The following is a 19,699-nucleotide window of genomic DNA, read 5'->3' as shown; positions in this document are numbered from 1 at the left end:
CAATAATAGATTCTATATCAATAAAGATATTTCTCATAGATCAGCAACGCAGGAAGATTGCGTCCATCAGTCTTGCCCTTCAGTGCTCCTCCAGTCCCTCAGAGTATGGAGGTGATCGGGCTCATGGTGTCCAGCATCAATGTCATTCCATTCGCCAGTATCCATCTCAGACCTCTTCAGCTGTGCATGTTGAGACAGTGGAACGGCGATCATTCAGATCTATCTCAACAGAGTTTTCTGGATGTTCGGACGAGGGATTCCCTTTCTTGGTGGATCCGTCCGCAACAACTGTACCAGGGGACATCCTTCCTGAGACCGTCCTGGGAGATTGCGACCACGGACGCGAGTCTAACAAGATGGGGTGCTGTTTGGGGTGCCAGGATGGCACAGGGAAGGTGGTCTCGAGAAGGGTCTCTCCTTCCGATCAATATTCTGGAACTTTGAGCAATCTACAATGCTCTGAAGGCATGGCCTCTCCTGGGGTCGTTCAACTTCATCAGGTTCAAGACAGACAACATTAACTCTGTGGCTTACATCAACCATCAGGGGGGGACGAGAAGCTCCCTAGCATGAGGGAGGTTTCTCTGATATTGGACTGGGCAGAGTCCCAAAGCTGCTCACTCTCAGCAATCCACATTCCGGGTGTGGACAACTGGGAAGCAGATTTTCTAAGCAGGCAATCCTTCAGGGGGAATGGTCTCTCAATCCCGAGGTGTTTGCGGAGATTTGTCTCAGATGGGGAAAGCCTGAGATAGATCTCATGGTGTCCAGACTCAATTGCAAGCTACCCAGATATGGGTCACGATCCAGGGATCCCCAGGCAGAGCTGATAGACACCTTAGAGGTTCAGTGAGGGTTCAATCTAGTTTACGTTTTTCCACCGTTGTCACATCTACCTCGAGTAGTGGCCCGCATCAGGCAGGAGCAAGCTTTGGCTATTCTGATTGTTCCCTTGTGGCCACGGAGGACGTGGTTTGCGGATCTAGTGGGGATGTCATTGTCTCCTCCAGGGAGGTTACCCTGTCGCAGGGATCTGTTGGTACAGAGTCCCTTTCAACATCAAAATCTAGATTCTCTGAGGCTGACTGCGTGGAGATTGAACGCTTAGTCTTAGCTAAGAGAGGATTCTCTGAGAGAGTGATTGATACTCTCGTTCAAGCCAGGAAGCCGGTCACTCGTCGCATCTATCATAAGGTGTGGAGGACTTGTCCTGGTGTGAGAAGTATGCATATCCTTGGCACAAGGTTAAGGTATCCAGGATTCTGTCCTTTCTCCATGCCGCCAGTTCCTTGAAGGGACATATTTCGTCTGTATCTGTTCTGTTGCACAAGTGGCTCGCTGAGCTTCCTGATATCCAGTCTTTTGTTCAGGCTCTGTCTAGAATCAGGCCTGTTATTAGACAGTCCGCTCCTCCCTGGAGCTTGAACTTGCTTCTGAAGGTGTTGCAGAGGGTTCCGTTTGAACCTATGCACTCTCTTGACATTAAGTTACTTTCTTGGAAGGTTCTGTTTTTGTTGGCTATTGCATCGGCATGCAGAGTATCTGAGTTGGCGGCATTGCAGTATGAGACCCCTTATCTGGTTTTTCATGCTGATAAGGCTGTTCTTCACACTGGTTTGGGATTCCTTACAAAAGTTGTGTCTACTCGTAACATCAATCAGGAAATAGTTGTTCCACCTTTGTGTCCTAACCCTTCTTCTCCTAAGGAGAGGTTACTTCATAATTTGGATGTGGTTCGTGCTTTGAAGTTTTATCTTCAGGCTACGAAGGATTTCAGACAGTCTACATCTCTTTTTGTGGTGTATTCAGGGAAGCACAAGGGGCAGAAGGCCTCTTCAACTTCTTTGTCCTTTTGGTTGAGGAGCATGATTCGCTTGGCCTACGAGACAGCAAGATATAAGCCTCCTCAGAGGATCATGGCTCATTCAACTAGAGCTGTGGCTTCTTCTTGGGCCTTCAAGAATGAGGCCTCTATGGAGCAGATTTGTAAGGCAGCTACCTGGTTCTCCTTACATACCTTTACAAAATTTTACAAATTTGACGTTTTTGCTTCGGCGGAAGCAGTTTTTGGGAGAAAGGTTTTACAGACTGTGGTGCCCTCAGATTAGGGTCCGCCTTCTTTGTCCTCCCGTTTTTTCATTTAGTGTCCTCTAGAGCTTGGGTATTTGTTCCCAAAAGTAATGAATAAAGCCATGGACTTGCCTCCCCTTTAGATGGAAAATATAAATTATGCTTACCTGATAATTTCATTTCCATAGTGGGGAGGAGAGTCCACGGCTCCCGCCCGTTGCTCCGGTGGGCGGACCTAAAATTAATATTATTCTTATGGCACCATTTATACCCTTATATTTCTCCTACTGTTCCTTGTTCCCTCGGCAGAATGACTCGGGGATGAGAGAAGTGGGGGAGGTATTTAAGCCTTTGGCTGGGGTGTCTTTGCCTCCTCCTGGTGGCCAGGTTCTTAATTCCCCCAAGTAATGAATGAAGCTGTGGACTCTCCTCCCCATGATGGAAATGAAATTATCAGGTAAGCATAATTTATATTTTTAAGACACAAGTTTTTTAGTGTACCCCTATAGAAGTCTTTTATGTGAGGGATTTGGCACACCAGCACTGTTTGACATCCAGATGTTTGCATACTCTAAGCTTGCACTGGAACACTAAAATATTACAATTACTTAAAAGTGCTATTGATTGATTTAACTTGAGTTAGTGCCCAATAGTGATATTTTTGTGCTCCACTTGTAATCCAGGCCCATGTCGGTAAAATACTGTCTGGCAATCCTAGATGCATATGTTTAATATCTTTTCTCTATCTCTATACGTAAATTCATAATTTCATATCTTCCTCTCCATATTTTTATCATCTGCACAGAGAGTGCTCCTTTCTTTTGACTTTCCCTTCTATGGACATCCCATACGTCAGATCATAATAGCAACAGGAGGTGAGTGTTGGAACTTTTCAACTGTCTTTTTCACAGCAATACAAACTGTTCAATTGTCAATGACAAAGTGACTCCTATCAGAAACTAACTGTTTGCCCCATGCAGGTTTTATATTCATGGGTGATGTTCTCCACCGTATGCTGACAGCAACACAGTATGTGGCCCCCCTAATGGCAAATTTTAACCCCAGTTTCTCCCGAAATGCTATAATCAGCTACAGAGACAGTGGTGAGTAAGTATACAGGAGCACAATATTTTGTGTGTGTATATAACAGACACACAGGGACATGTATGATTAAATGATACAACTGCAATTATAAAAAAACAAAAATCTATCGGCTAGATTACGAGTCTTGCGTTAGCCTTAAAAAGCAGTGTAAAGGGGTCCTAACGCTGCTTTTTAACGCCCGCTGGTATTACGAGTCAGGCAGGAAAGGGTCTACCGCTTACTTTTTTCCGCGATTTTAGCATACCGCAAATCCCCTTACGTCAATTGCGTATCCTATCTTTTTAATGGGATTTGCCTAACGCCGGTATTACGATCGCCTTAAAAAGTGAGCGGTACACCCTCTACCTCCAAGACTCCTACCGCATTTTAAAGTCAGTAGTTAAGAGTTTTATGGGCTAACGCCGTAACATAAAGTTCTTAACTAAAGTGCTAAAAAGTACACTAACACCCATAAACTACCTATTAACCCCTAAACCGAGGCCCCCCCACATCGCAAACACTATAATAAAATTATTTAACCCCTAATCTGCCGACCGGACATCGCCACCATTTTAATAAATTTATTAACCCCTAAACCGCCGCACTCCCGCCTTGCAAACACTAGTTAAATTTTATTAACCCCTAATCTGCCGTCCCTAACATCGCCGACACCTACCTACATTTATTAACCCCTAATCTGCCGCCCACAACGTCGCCGCTACTATATTAAATTTATTAACTCCTAAACCTAAGTCTAACCCTAAGTCTAACCCCCCCAAACTTAAATATAATTTAAATTAAACAAAATAAATTTAACATAATTAAATAAATTAATCCTATTTAAAACTAAATACTTCCCGATAAAATAAACCCTAAGCTAGCTACAATATAACTAATAGTTACATTGTAGCTAGCTTAGGATTTATTTTTATTTTACAGGCAACTTTGTATTTATTTTAACTTGGTACAATAGTTATTAAATAGTTATTAACTATTTAATAACTACCTAGCTAAAATAAGTACAAAATTACCTGTAAAATAAACCCTAACCTAAGTTACAATTACACCTAACACTACACTATCATTAAACTAATTACCTAAACTACCTACAATTAATTACAATTAAATTAAATAAACTAAATTACGGAAAAAAACAAACACTAAATTACAGGGAAAAAAAAAAGAATTACAAGAATTTTAAACTAATTAACCTAATCTAATCCCCCTAATAAAATAAAAAAGCCCCCCCAAAATAATAAAATGCCCTACCCTATATTAAATTACAAATAGCCCTTATAAGGGCCTTTTGCGGGGCATCAGCTCTTTCACCTGTAAAAAGAAAGACAATACCCCCCCAACATTAAAACCCACCACCCACACACCCAACCCTACTCTAAAACCCACCCAATCCCCCCTTAAAAAAACCTAACACTACCCCCTTGAAGATCACCCTACCTTGAGCCATCTTCACCCAGCCGGGCACAAGTGGACTTCCAGAGGGGCAGAAGTCTTCATCCGATTTGGGCAGAAGAGGACATCCAGACCGGCAGAACTCTCCATCCAGGCGGCATCTTCTATCTTCTTCCATCCGGAGTGGAGCGGGTCCATCTTGAAGACATCCGACGCAGAGCATCCTCTTCCTTCTTGATCCGACGACTGAATGAAGGTTCCTTTAAGTGACGTCATCCAAGATGGCGCCCCTTCAATTCCGATTGGCTGATAGAATCCTATCAGCCAATCAGAATTAAGGTAGGAAAAATCCTATTGGCTGATCCAATCAGCCAATAGGATTGAGCTTGCATTCTATTGGCTGTTCCAATCAGCCAATAGAATGCGAGGTCAATCCTATTGGCTGATTGGATCAGCCAATAGGATTGAACTTCAATTCTATTGGCTGATTGCATCAGCCAATAGGATTTTTCCTACCTTAATTCCGATTGGCTGATAGGATTCTATCAGCCAATCGGAATTGAAGGGACGCCATCTTGGATGACCTCACTTAAAGGAACCTTCATTCAGTCGTCGGATCAAGAAGGAAGAGGATGCTCCGCGTCGGATGTCTTCAAGATGGACCCGCTCCACTCCGGATGGAAGAAGATAGAAGATGCCGCCTGGATGAAGAGTTCTGCCAGTCTGGATGTTCTCTTCTGCCCGGATCGGATGAAGATTTCTACCCCTCTGGAGGTCCACTTGTGCCCGGCTGGGTGAAGACGGCTCAAGGTAGGGTGATCTTCAATTGGGTAGTCTTAGCTTTTTTTAAGGGGGGATTGATTGGGTGGGTTTTAGAGTAGGGTTGGATGTGTGGGTGGTGGGTTTTAATGTTGGGGGGGGTATTGTCTTTTTTTTTTACAGGTGAAAGAGCTGATTACTTTGGGGCAATGCTCCGCAAAAGGCCCTTTTAAGGGCTATTTGTAATTTAGTATAGGGTAGGGAATTTTATTATTTTGGGGGGCTTTTTTATTTTATTAGGGGATTAGATTAGGTGTAATTAGTTTAAAATTCTTGTAATTCTTTTTTTTTTTCCTGTAATTTAGTGGTGTTTTTTTTCCGTAATTTAGTTTATTAATTTCTAATTGTAATTAATTGTAGGTAGTTTAGGTAATTAGTTTAATAATAGTGTAGTGTTAGGTGTAATTGTATCTTAGGTTAGGGTTTATTTTACAGGTAATTTTGTACTTATTTTAGCTAGGTAGTTATTAAATAGTTAATAACTATTTAATAACTATTGTACCTAGTTAAAATAAATACAAAGTTGCCTGCAAAATAAATATAAATCCTAAAATACCTACAATGTAACTATTAGTTATATTGTAGCTAGCTTAGGGTTTATTTTATCGGTAAGTATTTAGTTTTAAATAGGATTAATTTATTTAATTATGTTAAATTTATTTCGTTTAATTTAAATTATATTTAAGTTAGGGGGGTGTTAGGGTTAGGGTTAGACTTAGGTTTAGTGGTTAATAAATTTATTAAAGTGGTGGTGACGTTGGCGGCGGCAGATTAGGGGTTAATAAATTTAATATAGTTGTGGCGATGTTGGGGGGGCAGATTAGGGGTTAATAACTATAATGTAGGTGTCGGCGATGTTGGGGGCAGTAGATTAGGGGTTCATAAGTATAATGTAGGTGGCGGCGGTGTCCGGAGCGGCAGATTAGGGGTTAATAATATAATGTAGGTGTCAGCGATAGCGGGGGCGGCAGATTAGGGGTTAATAAGTGTAAGATTAGGGGTGTTTAGACTCGGGGTTCATGTTATGGTGTTAGGTGCAGACATAAATTTAATTTTCCCATAGGAAGCAATGGGGCTGCGTTAGGAGCTGAACGCTGCTTTTTTGCAGGTGTTAGGTTTTTTTTCAGCCAGCTCAGCCCCATTGTTTCCTATGGGGAAACATTTTGCCAGCTTACCACTACCGTAAGCAACGCTGGTATTGATGTGAGATGTGGAGCTAAATTTTGCTCAACGCTCTCTTTTCTGAGGCTAACGCCGGCTTGCAGAAAACTCGTAATACCAGCGTTGTTTAAAGGGAGCGGTAAGAAAAAAAGGAGCCGTATGGTTGTCTACAACATAAAATTATATTTACATAAGCTATACATGGCAGCAAAAGGGCAGTAAAGTCAAAATTAAATGTTCATGATTTAGACAGTAATTGCCTTTTCAAACAACTTTCCAATGTACTTATATTTCTTTGTTGAAGGGTAAACCTAGGTAGGATGATAGTTTAGGATTCTGAATTTTTCTTTAGCAATATGTAGCAATAGTGTTTATAACTATGTATAACATTGTTATTAACATTGTTGCAAGCACTACTGCTAGATGGCTATAGACACGTGTGTGCTTCTACTATCACCTAAAGTTACTTTTTAACAAACCGAACTTGTATTACCACAATTAAATGCTCTATTCAAAATTGGATGCTGTATTAATATTTTTTGCTTCTACTGCGGCATTATAAAACAGGAACAGTTTTTGTGGTACAGTGGGATAATGTTCCTCTCCATGAGAAAGAGGATGCTGGTGCCTTCACCTTTCAGACTGCACTCTTTCAGGATGGGCGCATTGTGTTTGTGTACAATAAGGTAGGTGCCTAGGAATTAGAATCAAATGAGAGTGTAATAACTAAACTGAACACTACTTAGCGCTGCAGAATCTTTTGTCACTCTACAAATAAATGGAAATAATAATACTCTTGTGCACAAAGGGCTAGATTACAAGTGGAGCGCGGGCTCAGTAACCAATATCGCTGGAACACACTACCATAAGTGCATGAATTTGATATTACAAGTTCATTGTAAAGCGTATTAACCAGAGAAGGGTTAGTGCGGCAAACTTCACTCAAGCACAACCTATATTTTCAATGGATATCACAACCGCACAGGTATTACAAGTTGAAAGTTATAGTTTGCGCTTGAGTGAGAACAAAAGAGGGGGGAGAGAGAGAGAGAAAAAGAGGGGGGAGAGAGAGAGCAAAAGAGGGAGAGAGAGCAAAAGAGGGGGGAGGGAGAGAGAGCAAAGGAGAGGGGAGGGAGAGAGAAAAAGCAAAAGAGGGGGGGAGGGAGAGAGAGCAAAAGGGGGGGAGAGGGCAAAAGAGGGGGAAGAGAGAGCATAAGATGGAGAGAGAGAAAACAAAAGAGGGGGGAGAGAGAGCGCAAAAGGGGGGAGGGAGAGAGAGCAAAAGAATGGGGGAGGGAGAAAGAGCAAAAGAGTGGGGGAGAGAGAGGGCAAAAGAGGGGGGAGAGAGAGAGCAAAAGAAGGGGGAGAGAGAGAGAAAACGAGGGGGGGAGGGAGAGAGAGAATAAAAGAATGGGGGAGGGAGAGCAAGCCAAAGAGGGCGGAGAGAGAGGGCAAAAGAGGGGGAGAGAGAGGGCAAAAGAGGGGGGAGAGAGAGAGCGAACGATGGGGAGAGAGAGCAAAAGAGGGGGGGAGAGAGCAAAAGAGGGGGGGAGAGAGCAATAGAGAGGGGAAAGCAAAAGAGAGGGTGGGGGAGAGCGAGCAAAAAGAGAGGGTGGGAGAGAGAGAGCAAAAGACGGTGGGAGAGAGAGCAAAAGAGAGGGTGGTAGAGAGAGAGCAAAAGAGAGGGTGGGAGACAGAGAGCAAAAGAGGGGGGAGCAAGAGAGGGGGGGAGAGACATGCAGTAATGGGAGGCAGGGGGGCAATTAAAAAAAAAAGTTGAGTGTTTTTCTGTCTTAACTTTTTTGACCACGCCCCCTAGGTACACACCCCCTCCCTCTGCCGGTGCCACCAGATGTGATCCCAATATTGATTTATCGCATGTAATTCATCATCCATGTTGCGCAATTAAGAGGCAGTGAGCGGTTCAGCGGCCCTCCATTGATTGGGCAACATGGATGCTTGATTATGTTCTTCGCTCACTATGAGCTAGCACCACCCAGTGGTGTCTCGCCGGGCCCATACCATGCTCCAATAGAGGCGGTTTTCAAAACTGCCTCTATGATGGAGCTAATCCGGACAGCCTTTCTGCCTGGTATTTCAGTGCCAGACTGACCGTAATAGGCGGAATCAGACTGATATATCATTATAGCTGAACCAGTGCACAGGTGAAATAATCAGCTGATCAGTAACACCATGGTTACTAACATGTTCCCACCCATCAGCTGATTATTTCAACTATGCACTGGTTCAGCTATAATTAAAACCTGCCCTGTTGGGGGTACTTGCGGCCCGCGGTATATGTGTTTCTCCAGCGTATCATATCTAGTGCCTCACCAGCCTCTGAACTCACCGCACGTCACTGGGAGAGAGAGCAAAAGAGGGGGGGAGAGAGCAAAAGAGGGTGGGATAGAGAGAGCAAAAGAGGGGGGGAGAGAGCAAAATAGAGGGGAGAGAGAGTGCAAAAAGAGAGGGGGAGAGAGAGCAAAGAGAGGGGGAGAGAGAGAGCAAAGAGAGGAAGGGGTGGGACCGCTGTACTGCAAAAAATGGCCTGTGTACACAGGCTTTACGACTAGTAGATATATATTTTACAAAAAAAATCATATATATTTTAAAATAAAAAGAACATTTTCTTCTATGTGAAGAACATTGTAATGTAAAGTATTCCTAACTCACTTTGGGTTTAGCACAGTTGGTCTAACGCAGTGCTGGATTAGCGTGCACCCCATAAAAGTCTATGGGGGAGAAGAAGTTAGCGTGGTTGTGGTATCCAAAGACCTTGAATTTAGTGCGCATCAAACTTTCGCTTGCACGCTAACTTTTTACTTTCAACTTGTAATATCGGAGCTAACCTGGCTGCAATACATTTTTACTTTGAGTGCAGTTAGCACAAGAGCAAAAACCATATTTAGTGTGCTATTTGTGATCTGGCCCAAAATGTGCAGTCTCACTATTTGTGCCAGCTTTTTTTAATGGACACATAGCTAATCACCTCACAGTTACAGAGTAAAAGATACAGAAGCTTCAAAACTAGCTGGAATGCCATATTTTAAAGTGTTAAAAACATAGAATATAAGTGGATTTTATTGGGATATAAAAAATGAAATACAAATATTTTCACATTGTTAGTTATGTTGTGTAAAACAATTGTTAGAAATCCCTAAAAAATCATATTAATGCCAGATTGTAACACAACAAAATGCAGAAACCCACAAGAGGGTAGATACCTATGCAAGTCACTATATATTAAAAGTGAGGCACAACATTGTGGATGTTGCTCCTGGGTATCTGACCACCTAAATAGTGTAAGGCTCGTGGGATACTCCTCTATCAGACTAAACTCGGCCTGTAGTTTTGTTATCCCGGCGTCGAGCTGGAATGATAGGGAATATCCCAAAGCAGAGAAAGTTAGTAAGATGAGGAAGGCGGCACTCACCACAGGCAGGACAGTCCCCAGCGACAATAGCAGAGCAGTCCAAGGATAAACCACTAGAATGTTCAGGCAGGCAGGGTTTGGCAACAGTAAAGCAGTCCAACAGTTTAAGGGTAAAGGCATGTAGAGAAGTCAGGCAGGCAGGTTCAGCAACAATAATCAATCCAGCAGTGTAAGGGTTAAGGCAGGTAGAGTAGTCAGACAGAAGATGGGATGTATATCCTGCGCAAAAAACAGATTAGGGGAATGGGGATAGGGGATACCTCTAGCTCTCCTCAGCGGGTACCCTAGTGTACCCAATGTAAAGATAAATTGTTAGAAAGTGGAGGTGAGCGCCAGACAGGCTGAGGAGGGGGAAGGAAGCACCAATTGGGCTGGGAGTGCACAGATGAAAAAATAGCGTTTAAAAACGGTGGTTATGATAATGGTTAAAATTATAATTATAGAATTTATTCCACACAGTTGTTTAAAATACCAGTGAATTTCTCATAAGACATATACAATAATGACAAATCATGGATCCATGTTACAATAACAAAAATAAAGATAAAAATGGAGAAAAAATAAAAATAAAATAAAATTACGCTGATACACTCAATGAACGGATGATAAAGGGGTGACTTAATAAGCCTAGTGTCCTATTGTAGAAGGTGCACCATTGGTGCAGTCCAGATTGTGATATATACTCTTAAGGCTGTATATAGATGGTCTTTATCCAATCATAGAATTTTTTTTTATTTATTTTTTTGTGACAAAAGAAAGTGTCTTAATCTGTGTCCAATGTCCAAAAAATGTCCAGTGCTTCAAAAAATGTGATTTAATTGTGATCGCTTGGTGTTGAAAAAAATATATATTCAAAAAATAAAAAATACAAAATGCAAAAAGTGAAAGGCCTCCAAAAAAATGTTGTAGCAAGTAATATCAAAAGTAATCCAAAGTGTCCAATGTGATGTAGTGATTTCTGTGCAATGAAACAGTGGCTCAGTGTTGATGCAATATAAAACAAGTTATACTGTGAAAAAACCTGTAAAGAAAACAAACAATACTATAATATATACAAACTGTTCAGTTAATATATCAGTATTAGACTTACTCAAATCAGTCAACGCGTTTCGGCCATGTACTCCTGGCCTTTATCAAGACTCGTGAGAGTAGTCAGACAGGCAGGTTCAGCAACAATAATCAATCCAGCAGTGTAAGGGTTAAGGCAGGTAGAGTTGTCAGACAGGCAGGTTCAGCAACAATAATCAATCCAGCAGTGTAAGGGTTAAGGCAGGTAGATTAGTCAGGCAGGCAGGTTCAGCAACAATATTTAGGCACATAGAAAGAACGATCTGTCACACCCAGGAGCACACAAAGTATCACCTATACTTGGGCAGTGACAAATCGTTATTAGAACATTTAAATAGGCGCAGATTCGCTCCACTGAGCTCCGACCGGCATCCGGAGCGTGCAGCGATAACGTCGGCGCCGCACCCATCCGGAGCCGACACTGCCCCTGGCAACGAGCAGGGAAGGAGATGCTGTGCCCCTAGCACATCCTTTGAGTCGGCCTCAAAGGATGAGCAGCATGGAATCTGGAGACCAGAGATGGAGCATGCACATCACGGGCAGGAACCCAGGAACGATCTGCCACGGAGTAACCTTTCCAGTGTATCAGATACTGCAGTTGTCTGCTCCTGTATATCTTGGCTACTTCATATTCGGGGTCACAATGAACCAAGAGCGGAGGAGGAGGAGCTCAGAGCCGGGTGTATCTATTCTGGATATAAGGTTTAAGTAGTGAGATGTGGAAGACTGGATGTATGCGTAGGGTTTTTGGCAAGCCCACTTTGTAGGCAACAGGAGACAGTCTTTTCAGGACCTTGTAAGGACCGATAAACCTAGGCCCCAATTTGTGACAGGGTTGACGTAGACGAATATGTAGAGTAGAGATCCAAACACATTCACCCACTGGAATGGCACGTACAGAAGCCCTATGACGATCAGCAAACTTCTAGAGACAGCTGAATGCAGCTGAGAGTGAATACATTGCCAATAAGTGGTTAGTTCAGTGATGTGTCGCTTTGTGGCAGGGACCCCAGTGGACTGAGCTGAAAGAGGAAGGACACGAGGTTGATACCCTGCTGCGGCTTGAAACGGAGAACATCAAAGAGAAGAGTGCCAATGAGTGTTTCTTGCCAGATCAGCTAGGGGTAGCAATTCAGACCAGTTGGTATGGCGAGCATGGACAAAGGCTCTAAGGTAGGCTTCAAGATCCTGGTTAGCTCTCTCAGTTAGTCCATTGGTCTGAGGATGGTAGCCATACTACAAGGAAACAGTGGTTCCAATCAACTTACAAAAGGCTCTCCAGAAGGCAAACATGAACTGTGGACCTCTGTCGGAAACAATATTCACAGAAATGCCATGAAGTCGTACCACATGCAAGAGAAAAAGGGACGACATTTTTTAAGCAGAAGGCAGTTTGGTTAGAGGTGCGAAGTGAGCCAGTCTGGAAAAGCGGTCCACCACAACCTAGATAACCGTATGGGGGTCAGAAGAAGGAAGATCCACAATGAAGTCCATTGTTATGTGTGTCCATGGTTGTTTGAGAATGGACAATGGTTGGAGCAAGCCAAGAGGCAAGGATCGGGGAGTCTTGTTGACAGCACAAATTGTGAAGGCTTTCACATAATCCTGAGCGTCAGTCTTTATAGTAGGCCACCAAATATGCTGGGAAAGACGCTTGAAAGTCCTAGTCGAACCAGGATGTCCTGAGAGTTTGTTATCATGAGCCCAGGCGAGCACAGGGATACGTAGGTTCAGAGGTACAAAGAGGATATCGGAGGTCATGGGGGCACCAGGAGGTTTACTAGACTGAGCACGTTGCAATCTTTGCGAAAGGGTGGTATTGAGTTGAGCAACCACACAGGAGGGGGGTATGATGTGTTCAATAGGAGCTTCTGAGGAATCACTTGAGTGAGGGAACTGACGGGAAAGGGTGTCCGCCTTCTTGTTCTTGGTCCCAGGAAGATAAGAGACCACAAAGTTAAAACGGAAAAAGAACAAGGCCCACCTGGCCTGTCAAGGATTGAGTCGATGAGCAGTCTCTAGGTAAGTCAGATTCTTGTGGTCGTTGAGAATCTGAATAGGATTGGCGGTGTCCTCTAACCAGTGACGCCATTCAGTCAAGGCCATCTTAATAGCTAAGAGTTCACAATACCCACATCGTAGTTCCTCTCAGCAGGAGTAAAACGTTTAGAGAAAAAGGCTACAGGGTGTGACTTGGAAGTCAAAGGGGTAAGAACTGTTCCAGCCCCTATCTCGGAGGCATCAACCTCTAAAGTGAACTGTAGGTCAGGATCAGGATGGCGAAACACAGGAGCTGAACAAAAAGCCTTTTTCAGACAAAAGAAGGCATTTATGGCCTCAGGAGGCCAATATTTACAGTCTTTGTTCCGTTTCGTCAATTCAGTAAGATGAGTGACTGTTTGAGAAAAGTTCTTTATAAACTTGCAGTAATAATTGGAGAATCCCAAGAACTTCTGCAAGTCCTTTAAAGAGGTATTTTGATGCCATTCTAGTACTGCAGTGAGTTTAGCAGGATCCATGGCAAAACCCTCCTTCGAGATGACACAACCAAGGAATTGGATCTGAACTTGATCAAACTCATACTTTTCTCGCTTGGCTACCACAGAATTATCTCTGAGATGAAGAAGCACCTGTCTCACGTGCCTATGATGCTCCTCTAAAGTGGAAGAGAAAACAAGGATATCATCCAGATAAACGATGACAGTGCAGTTGAGGAGGTCACGGAAGACATTGTTGACAAATGCCTGGAAGACTGCAGGGGCGTTACACAGCCCAAAGGGCATTACAAGGTATTCGTAATACCCGGATCTTGTGTTAAAGGCGGTCTTCCATTCGTGGCCTGGAAAGATGCAAATCAGATTGTATGCCCCACGTAAGTCCAATTTGGTAAAAAAAAGCGAGCATCCTGGAGTGAGTCATACAGTTCGGTGATCAATGGTATGGGATAGCGATTCTTGATGGTTATTTTGTTCAAGGCCCTGTAGTCTATGCAGGGTCTGAGCCCACCATCCTTCTTACTGACAAAAAAAGAAGCCAGCCCCAGCAGGAGAGGAGGAAGGGTGAATTAAACCTTTAGCTAGGTTCTCTTGGATGTACTCCTCCATGGATTTGGTTTCAGCCTTGTAGAGTGGATAATTCTTCCTTTTAGGAAGTGGGGCTCCGGGAAAGAGGTCGATTTTGCAGTCAAAAGGACGGTGGGGTGGCAGCATGTTGGCTGCTTTTTTCTCAAACACATCCGCAAAGTCAGTGTATACTGAAGGAAGGTTTGAAAGATACTGTATACTGGCTATGGGAATACAGGGCAGAGGAATGACTTTAGCAAGGCAGGAGTGGAAAAGGAGGCACCCCAGGAGGCCAGTTGTCCCTCAGCCCAGTCGAACTGTGGATTGTGTACCCGAAGCCAGTGAAGACCAAGGATGACAGGCTATGCTGGGGACTAAATGACCTCAAACTGCAGCTGTTCAGTGTGGAGGACTCCCACAGTCAGGGTCAGGGGTGCTGACTCAAAATGGATCATGCCCGAACCAAGGGGGGTGCCATCCAGGGCAGTTATGCTCCCGGACCCCACCGCAACTAAATAAATGTATTAACCCCTAAACCCCTGGCCTCCCACATCACTACAACTTACTAAGCCTATTAACCCCTAAACCGCCAGCCCCCCACATCGCCATAAACTAAATTAAGCTATTAAGCCCTTAACCTAACAACCCGCTAACTTTACATTAAAATTACAACATCCCTATCTTATAATAAATTTAAACTTACCTGTAGAGATACATTAAACTATTAATTAACCTACCCTAACTATTATACAAAAATTACATTAAACTACCAATTAAATTAGCTATATTACATATTTAAAAACCTAACCCTATTCAAATTATTTAAATCTACAATGAAAAATTACTAAATTACAAAAAAAATAAATGCTAAGTTACAAAAATTAAAAAACACTAAGTTACAAAAAATAAAAAAACCACAGTATCAAAAATAAAAAACAATTACACCTAATCTAATAACCCTATCAAAATAAAAAAAGTCCCCTCAAAATAAAAAAAACCCTAGCCTACAATAAACTACCAATGGCTCTTAAAAGGGCCTTTTGCGGGGCATTGCCCTAAAGAAATCAGTTCTTTTACCTGTAAAAAAAAATACAAACACACCCCCAACAGTAAAACCCACCACCCACACAACCAACCCCCCCAAATAAAAACCCTATCTAAAAAACCTAAGCTCCCCATTGCCCTGAAAAGGGCATTTGTATGGGCATTACCCTTAAAGGGCATTTAGCTCTTTTACTGCCCAGACCCTACTCTAAAAATAAAACCCACCCAAAAAAACTATTAAATAAACCTAACACTAACCCCCGGCGATCCACTTACAGTTTTTACAGTTGCGCTTGAAGGATCCATCCCAGCCAATAGGATGAGAGCTGCTCAAATCCTATTGACTGATTGGAACAGCTAATAGGATTTTAGCAGATCTAATCCTATTGGCTGATTGGAACCTTTCAGCCAATAGGAATGCAAGGGACGCCATCTTGGATGACGTCATTTGCATTCAAGATCCAGTTTACGGTGAAGACCGTATTGAAGAGGAGCTCCTCGTCGGATGTCTTCAGGTTGGACCCGCTCCGCGCCGGATGTCTTCAGTACGGACCCGCTCCTCGCCGGATGGATGAAGATAGAAGAGGTCGCATGGATGAAGACTTTGCCGGCTGGATGAAGATGGAAGAGGCCGCCCAGATGAAGACTTCTTGCCGGCTGGATGGATCCTTCAAGCGGAACTTCAAAAACTGTAAGTGGATCGCCGGGGGTTAGTGTTAGGTTTTATTTAAGGTTTTTTTGGGTGGGTTTTATTTTTAGAGTAGGGTCTGGGCAGTAAAAGAGCTAAATGCCCTTTTAAGGGCAATGGCCATACAAATGCCCTTTTCAGGGCAATGGGGAGCTTAGGCTTTTTTAGATAGGGTTTTTATTTGGGGGGTTGGTTGTGTGGGTGGTGGGTTTTACTGTTGGGGGGTGTTTGTATTTTTTTTTTACAGGTAAAAGAGCTGATTTCTTTGCGGCAATGCCCCGCAAAAGGACCTTTTATGGGCCATTGGTAGTTTATTGTAGGCTAGGGTTTTTTTATTTGGGGGGGGGCTTTTTTATTTTTCATACTGTGTTTTTTTATTTTTTGTAACTTAGCGTATATTTTTTTGTAATTTAGTAATTTTTTTTTTTTCCAACAAGCTTTATTGATAAAAATAAAGGTTTTACAATTGCCATGGAGTGCATCCGGCGTTATACAGTTAGATCAGTAAAAAGAATAAAAAGAAAAGGAAAAGCATAAGACAGGAACAATACCGTCTGTTGTTCAAAGTTCTGTGGATCATGGCAATGCATACCCGATAAGAGTATCTCAGTAGAACAAAGTAGCTTGTAAAGTTTTTCTTTTTTCCAAAACATGTGGATGGAATAACCACCAAACATATAAACTTTGCTACATAACATATCTCTAAGCTAAAAGATCTTACAAATATAAATACACTTGAGTGAAAATTACTATCAACAAAATGATGATTAAGTAACAAGGTTAAAGTTCCATAGAACCAAACAAGACGCAGGCCCAAGGCAAGACTCCAGCTAGATCATACTTTTTTCTCGCCATTTAAAGTGATTTAAACAGATAGGGATACTCCGTTATTGGAGTTATTTAATTGGGGAGGTGTCCTAGTGTGTGTATAAATGTATGTTTCCCAGAATAAAGACATGGCGCAGTAGAAGTCCATCCTATTTGTTTTCTGATAGTGAAATCTTTCTAGGGACAGGAGGAGCGTGACGTTTTGTAACCATTCACTCTGAGTTGGTATACTATGCTGTTTCCATAGTCTAGGGACCAATTGCTTTGCACCGCTTAGCATAATGTATAATAAGACCTGTCTATACTTACATTTGATCTTAGGCGGTTTATTGAATAATAGCGTTAAAGGGTTAAAAGGGATGTCTACGGAAAGGGCCTTTTGGATTTCTCTATGAATGTCCTGCCAGAAGGGTTGGAGTATAGGGCAATCCCACCATATATGGAGGAGTGTCCCTACTTGTTTACAGTCCCTCCAGCACAGTGGATTGGAGTGAGGATAAATCTTGGCAAACCTACTAGGGTAGAGATACCATCTTTCTAGGAGTTTTAAGTTCGTTTCTGTGATGCCCATTGAAGAGGGTGCCTTTCCCATTTGTTGGAATATAATTCCCCAGGTTTCAGGAGAGACCTCAAACCCTAGTTCAATTTCCCATGCTTTAGTGTATGGCGGTAGGTTTTTAGAGTGTAGGGCAGTGAGGATTTTATATATCTTGGAGAGGGTGCCTTTCGCTAGTTGTGAAGAGTGGCAGAGAGTTTCAAAGGGGTTTAAGCTTCTTAACAAGTTGGGTTTGTCTTTGTGGCAAGAGAGGAAATGAGATAATTGTAGATACTCAAACCATCTGTCAAAAAAAGACAATATTTTTGTCTGCTAAGGCTGTTATGTGTATGATGGTTCCCTTTTCTATAACTGAATGAAAGGGTAAACCTGCTGATAGTGTGTACGGTTTGTCTAGCCATTTCTGTATTAACGGGGGGAAGTCATTATTGTGTAGTAAAGGGGTTAGTGGTGAGGGGATGGTAGATATGCCTTTCTGAGAGCGTGTGAGATGGTCCCATGAGGAAAGTCTATCGGACACCAGCGAAGGGGTGAGTGGCGGCAGAGTCCTGTGTTGTCTATATGTCCAGCACAAAGAACCTAGACTTTTCGAACTAGTTAGGTCATGCTCAAGCTTGACCCATTCTTTATCCAGATTGTTTTTACACCAGTCAACCACTCTGGTTAACTGTGCTGCCTGCAAATATAGCAAGAGATTAGGCACCCCGAGTCCCCCCTCATCCCTGTTCCTGTAAATTATGTTTTTAGCTATTCTAGGACGTTTATGTGCCCATATGAAACCATTTATAAAGGATTGTATGGAATGTATATACTGCGGGGAGGTTGGATGGGTAATATCTGAAACATATATAAAAAACGGGGCAAGATACTCATTTTGAAGGCTTGTATTCTCCCAAGACATGAGGGATTTTTGTTTCGCCAAGCCCCCATATCTGATCTAATAGAATCCAAGAGGTGGTGGTGATTTAAGCGATGTAAGGACTCTCTCGAGTTTGTTAAGCTTATCCCTAAATAATTTATAGAGGTATGTTTTGACCGGAATTGGTATTGGTTAGTGATCTGCTGGGAGGTCTGATCAGTGATGCCAACGCCTAGGAACTCCGATTTCTGCATGTTTATTTTAAAGTTAGAGAGGGAGCTATATGTTTCTATGACCGGCATCAATGCCTCTAGGGATTGTAAGGGGGAGGTCAATGAAAATAAAATGTCGTCCGCAAAGAGTGTGGATTTGCATTGGGTATCTGCTATATGGATTCCGCGGACTCCTTCTTCCTTCCTGACATTGGAGGCTAAGACCTCCATGGCCAAGATAAACAAAATGGGGGATAAAGGGCAGCCCTGTCTCGTTCCATTTAATATGGGGAATGCGTCTGACATAGAGTCGTTTAATTTGATGCATGCTTTCAGCATCCGGTAGAGGGCAAACATTTTCTCGATAAGCTTTTCCCCTAGGCCAAATCGGGTTAATGTGGATTCGAGAAACAACCAGTCCAACCTATCGAAGGCCTTTTCGGCGTCGATGGCAAGAAAGATTGAAGGGATGTTTTGTGACTGGGTGTATTCAATTAAGTCTAGGATTTTAATGGTGTTATCTCGCGCTTCTCTACTGGGAACAAAGCCTACTTGATTTAAATGAATTAGGTGTGGGAGAACCTTGTTAAGTCTAGAGGCTATGAGTTTTGCATAAAGCTTAATGTCTACGTTTAGAAGCGAGATAGGGCGAAAGTTAGAAGGCCTGTCTGTAGGCTTGCCGGGTTTAGGGATCACAAAAATATGTGCTTCCAACATAGGGGGGAGGAAAGGATGTTCCTGGTCAACTAAATTAAATAAGGCACACAAACGTGGGAGTAGGCTGGGTGCAAACTTTTTATAATAGGCGACAGTGAACCCGTCAGGACCCGGGCTTTTACCCGAGGGTAGGTGTTTAAGGGTAGTCAAGAGTTCCGTAATTGAAAAGGGCTCCTCCAGTTCTGACGCCTGTGCGTCGGTGAGTTGCGGTAAGGGGGTGTCTAGAAGATAGTCATTTATAGCACTTCTAGTGTCCATGGGGCGGACGGGTTTAGGGAGGTCATAGAGTTTAGAGTAGTACGCCTCAAATTTAATTTAGTAATTTTTAATTGTAGATTTAAATACTTTGAGAAGGGTTAGGTTTTTAAATATGTAATATAGTTAATTTAATTGGTAGTTTAATGTAATTTTTGTATAATAGTTAGGGTAGGTTAATTAATAGTTTAATATAGTTTAATGTAATTCTACAGGTAAGTTTAAATTTATTATAAGATAGGGATGTTGTAATTTTAATGTAAAGTTAGTGGGTTGTTAGATTAATGGTTTAATAGCTTAATTTAGTTTATGGCGATGTGTGGGGCTGGCGGTTTAGGGGTTAATAGGCTTAGTAAGTGGTAGTGATGTGGGAGGCCAGGGGTTTAGGGGTTAATACATTTATTTAGTTGCGGTGGGGTCCGGGAGCAGTGGAA

At 42.6% G+C, this 19,699-nt stretch overlaps 1 protein-coding gene across 1 annotated transcript in view; it reads left to right on the top strand.

The window, feature by feature from the left end:
- The window catches only part of PLXDC1 (plexin domain containing 1), a 123,268-nt gene that overhangs the window by 54,221 nt on the left and 49,348 nt on the right, over positions 1 to 19,699 (top strand). Inside the window, exons 4-6 of the mRNA XM_053697864.1 lie at positions 2,876 to 2,945; positions 3,051 to 3,173; positions 7,111 to 7,229. Of these exons, the coding sequence (XP_053553839.1) occupies positions 2,876 to 2,945; positions 3,051 to 3,173; positions 7,111 to 7,229 (312 nt within the window). The remainder of the gene's footprint in view (positions 1 to 2,875; positions 2,946 to 3,050; positions 3,174 to 7,110; positions 7,230 to 19,699) is intronic.

This window comes from Bombina bombina, chromosome 1, assembly GCF_027579735.1.
Source record: "Bombina bombina isolate aBomBom1 chromosome 1, aBomBom1.pri, whole genome shotgun sequence".
NCBI lineage: Eukaryota > Metazoa > Chordata > Amphibia > Anura > Bombinatoridae > Bombina > Bombina bombina.
The sequence above is the reverse complement of the archived record's forward strand: the minus strand, read 5'-3'. Positions and strand labels throughout refer to the sequence as shown.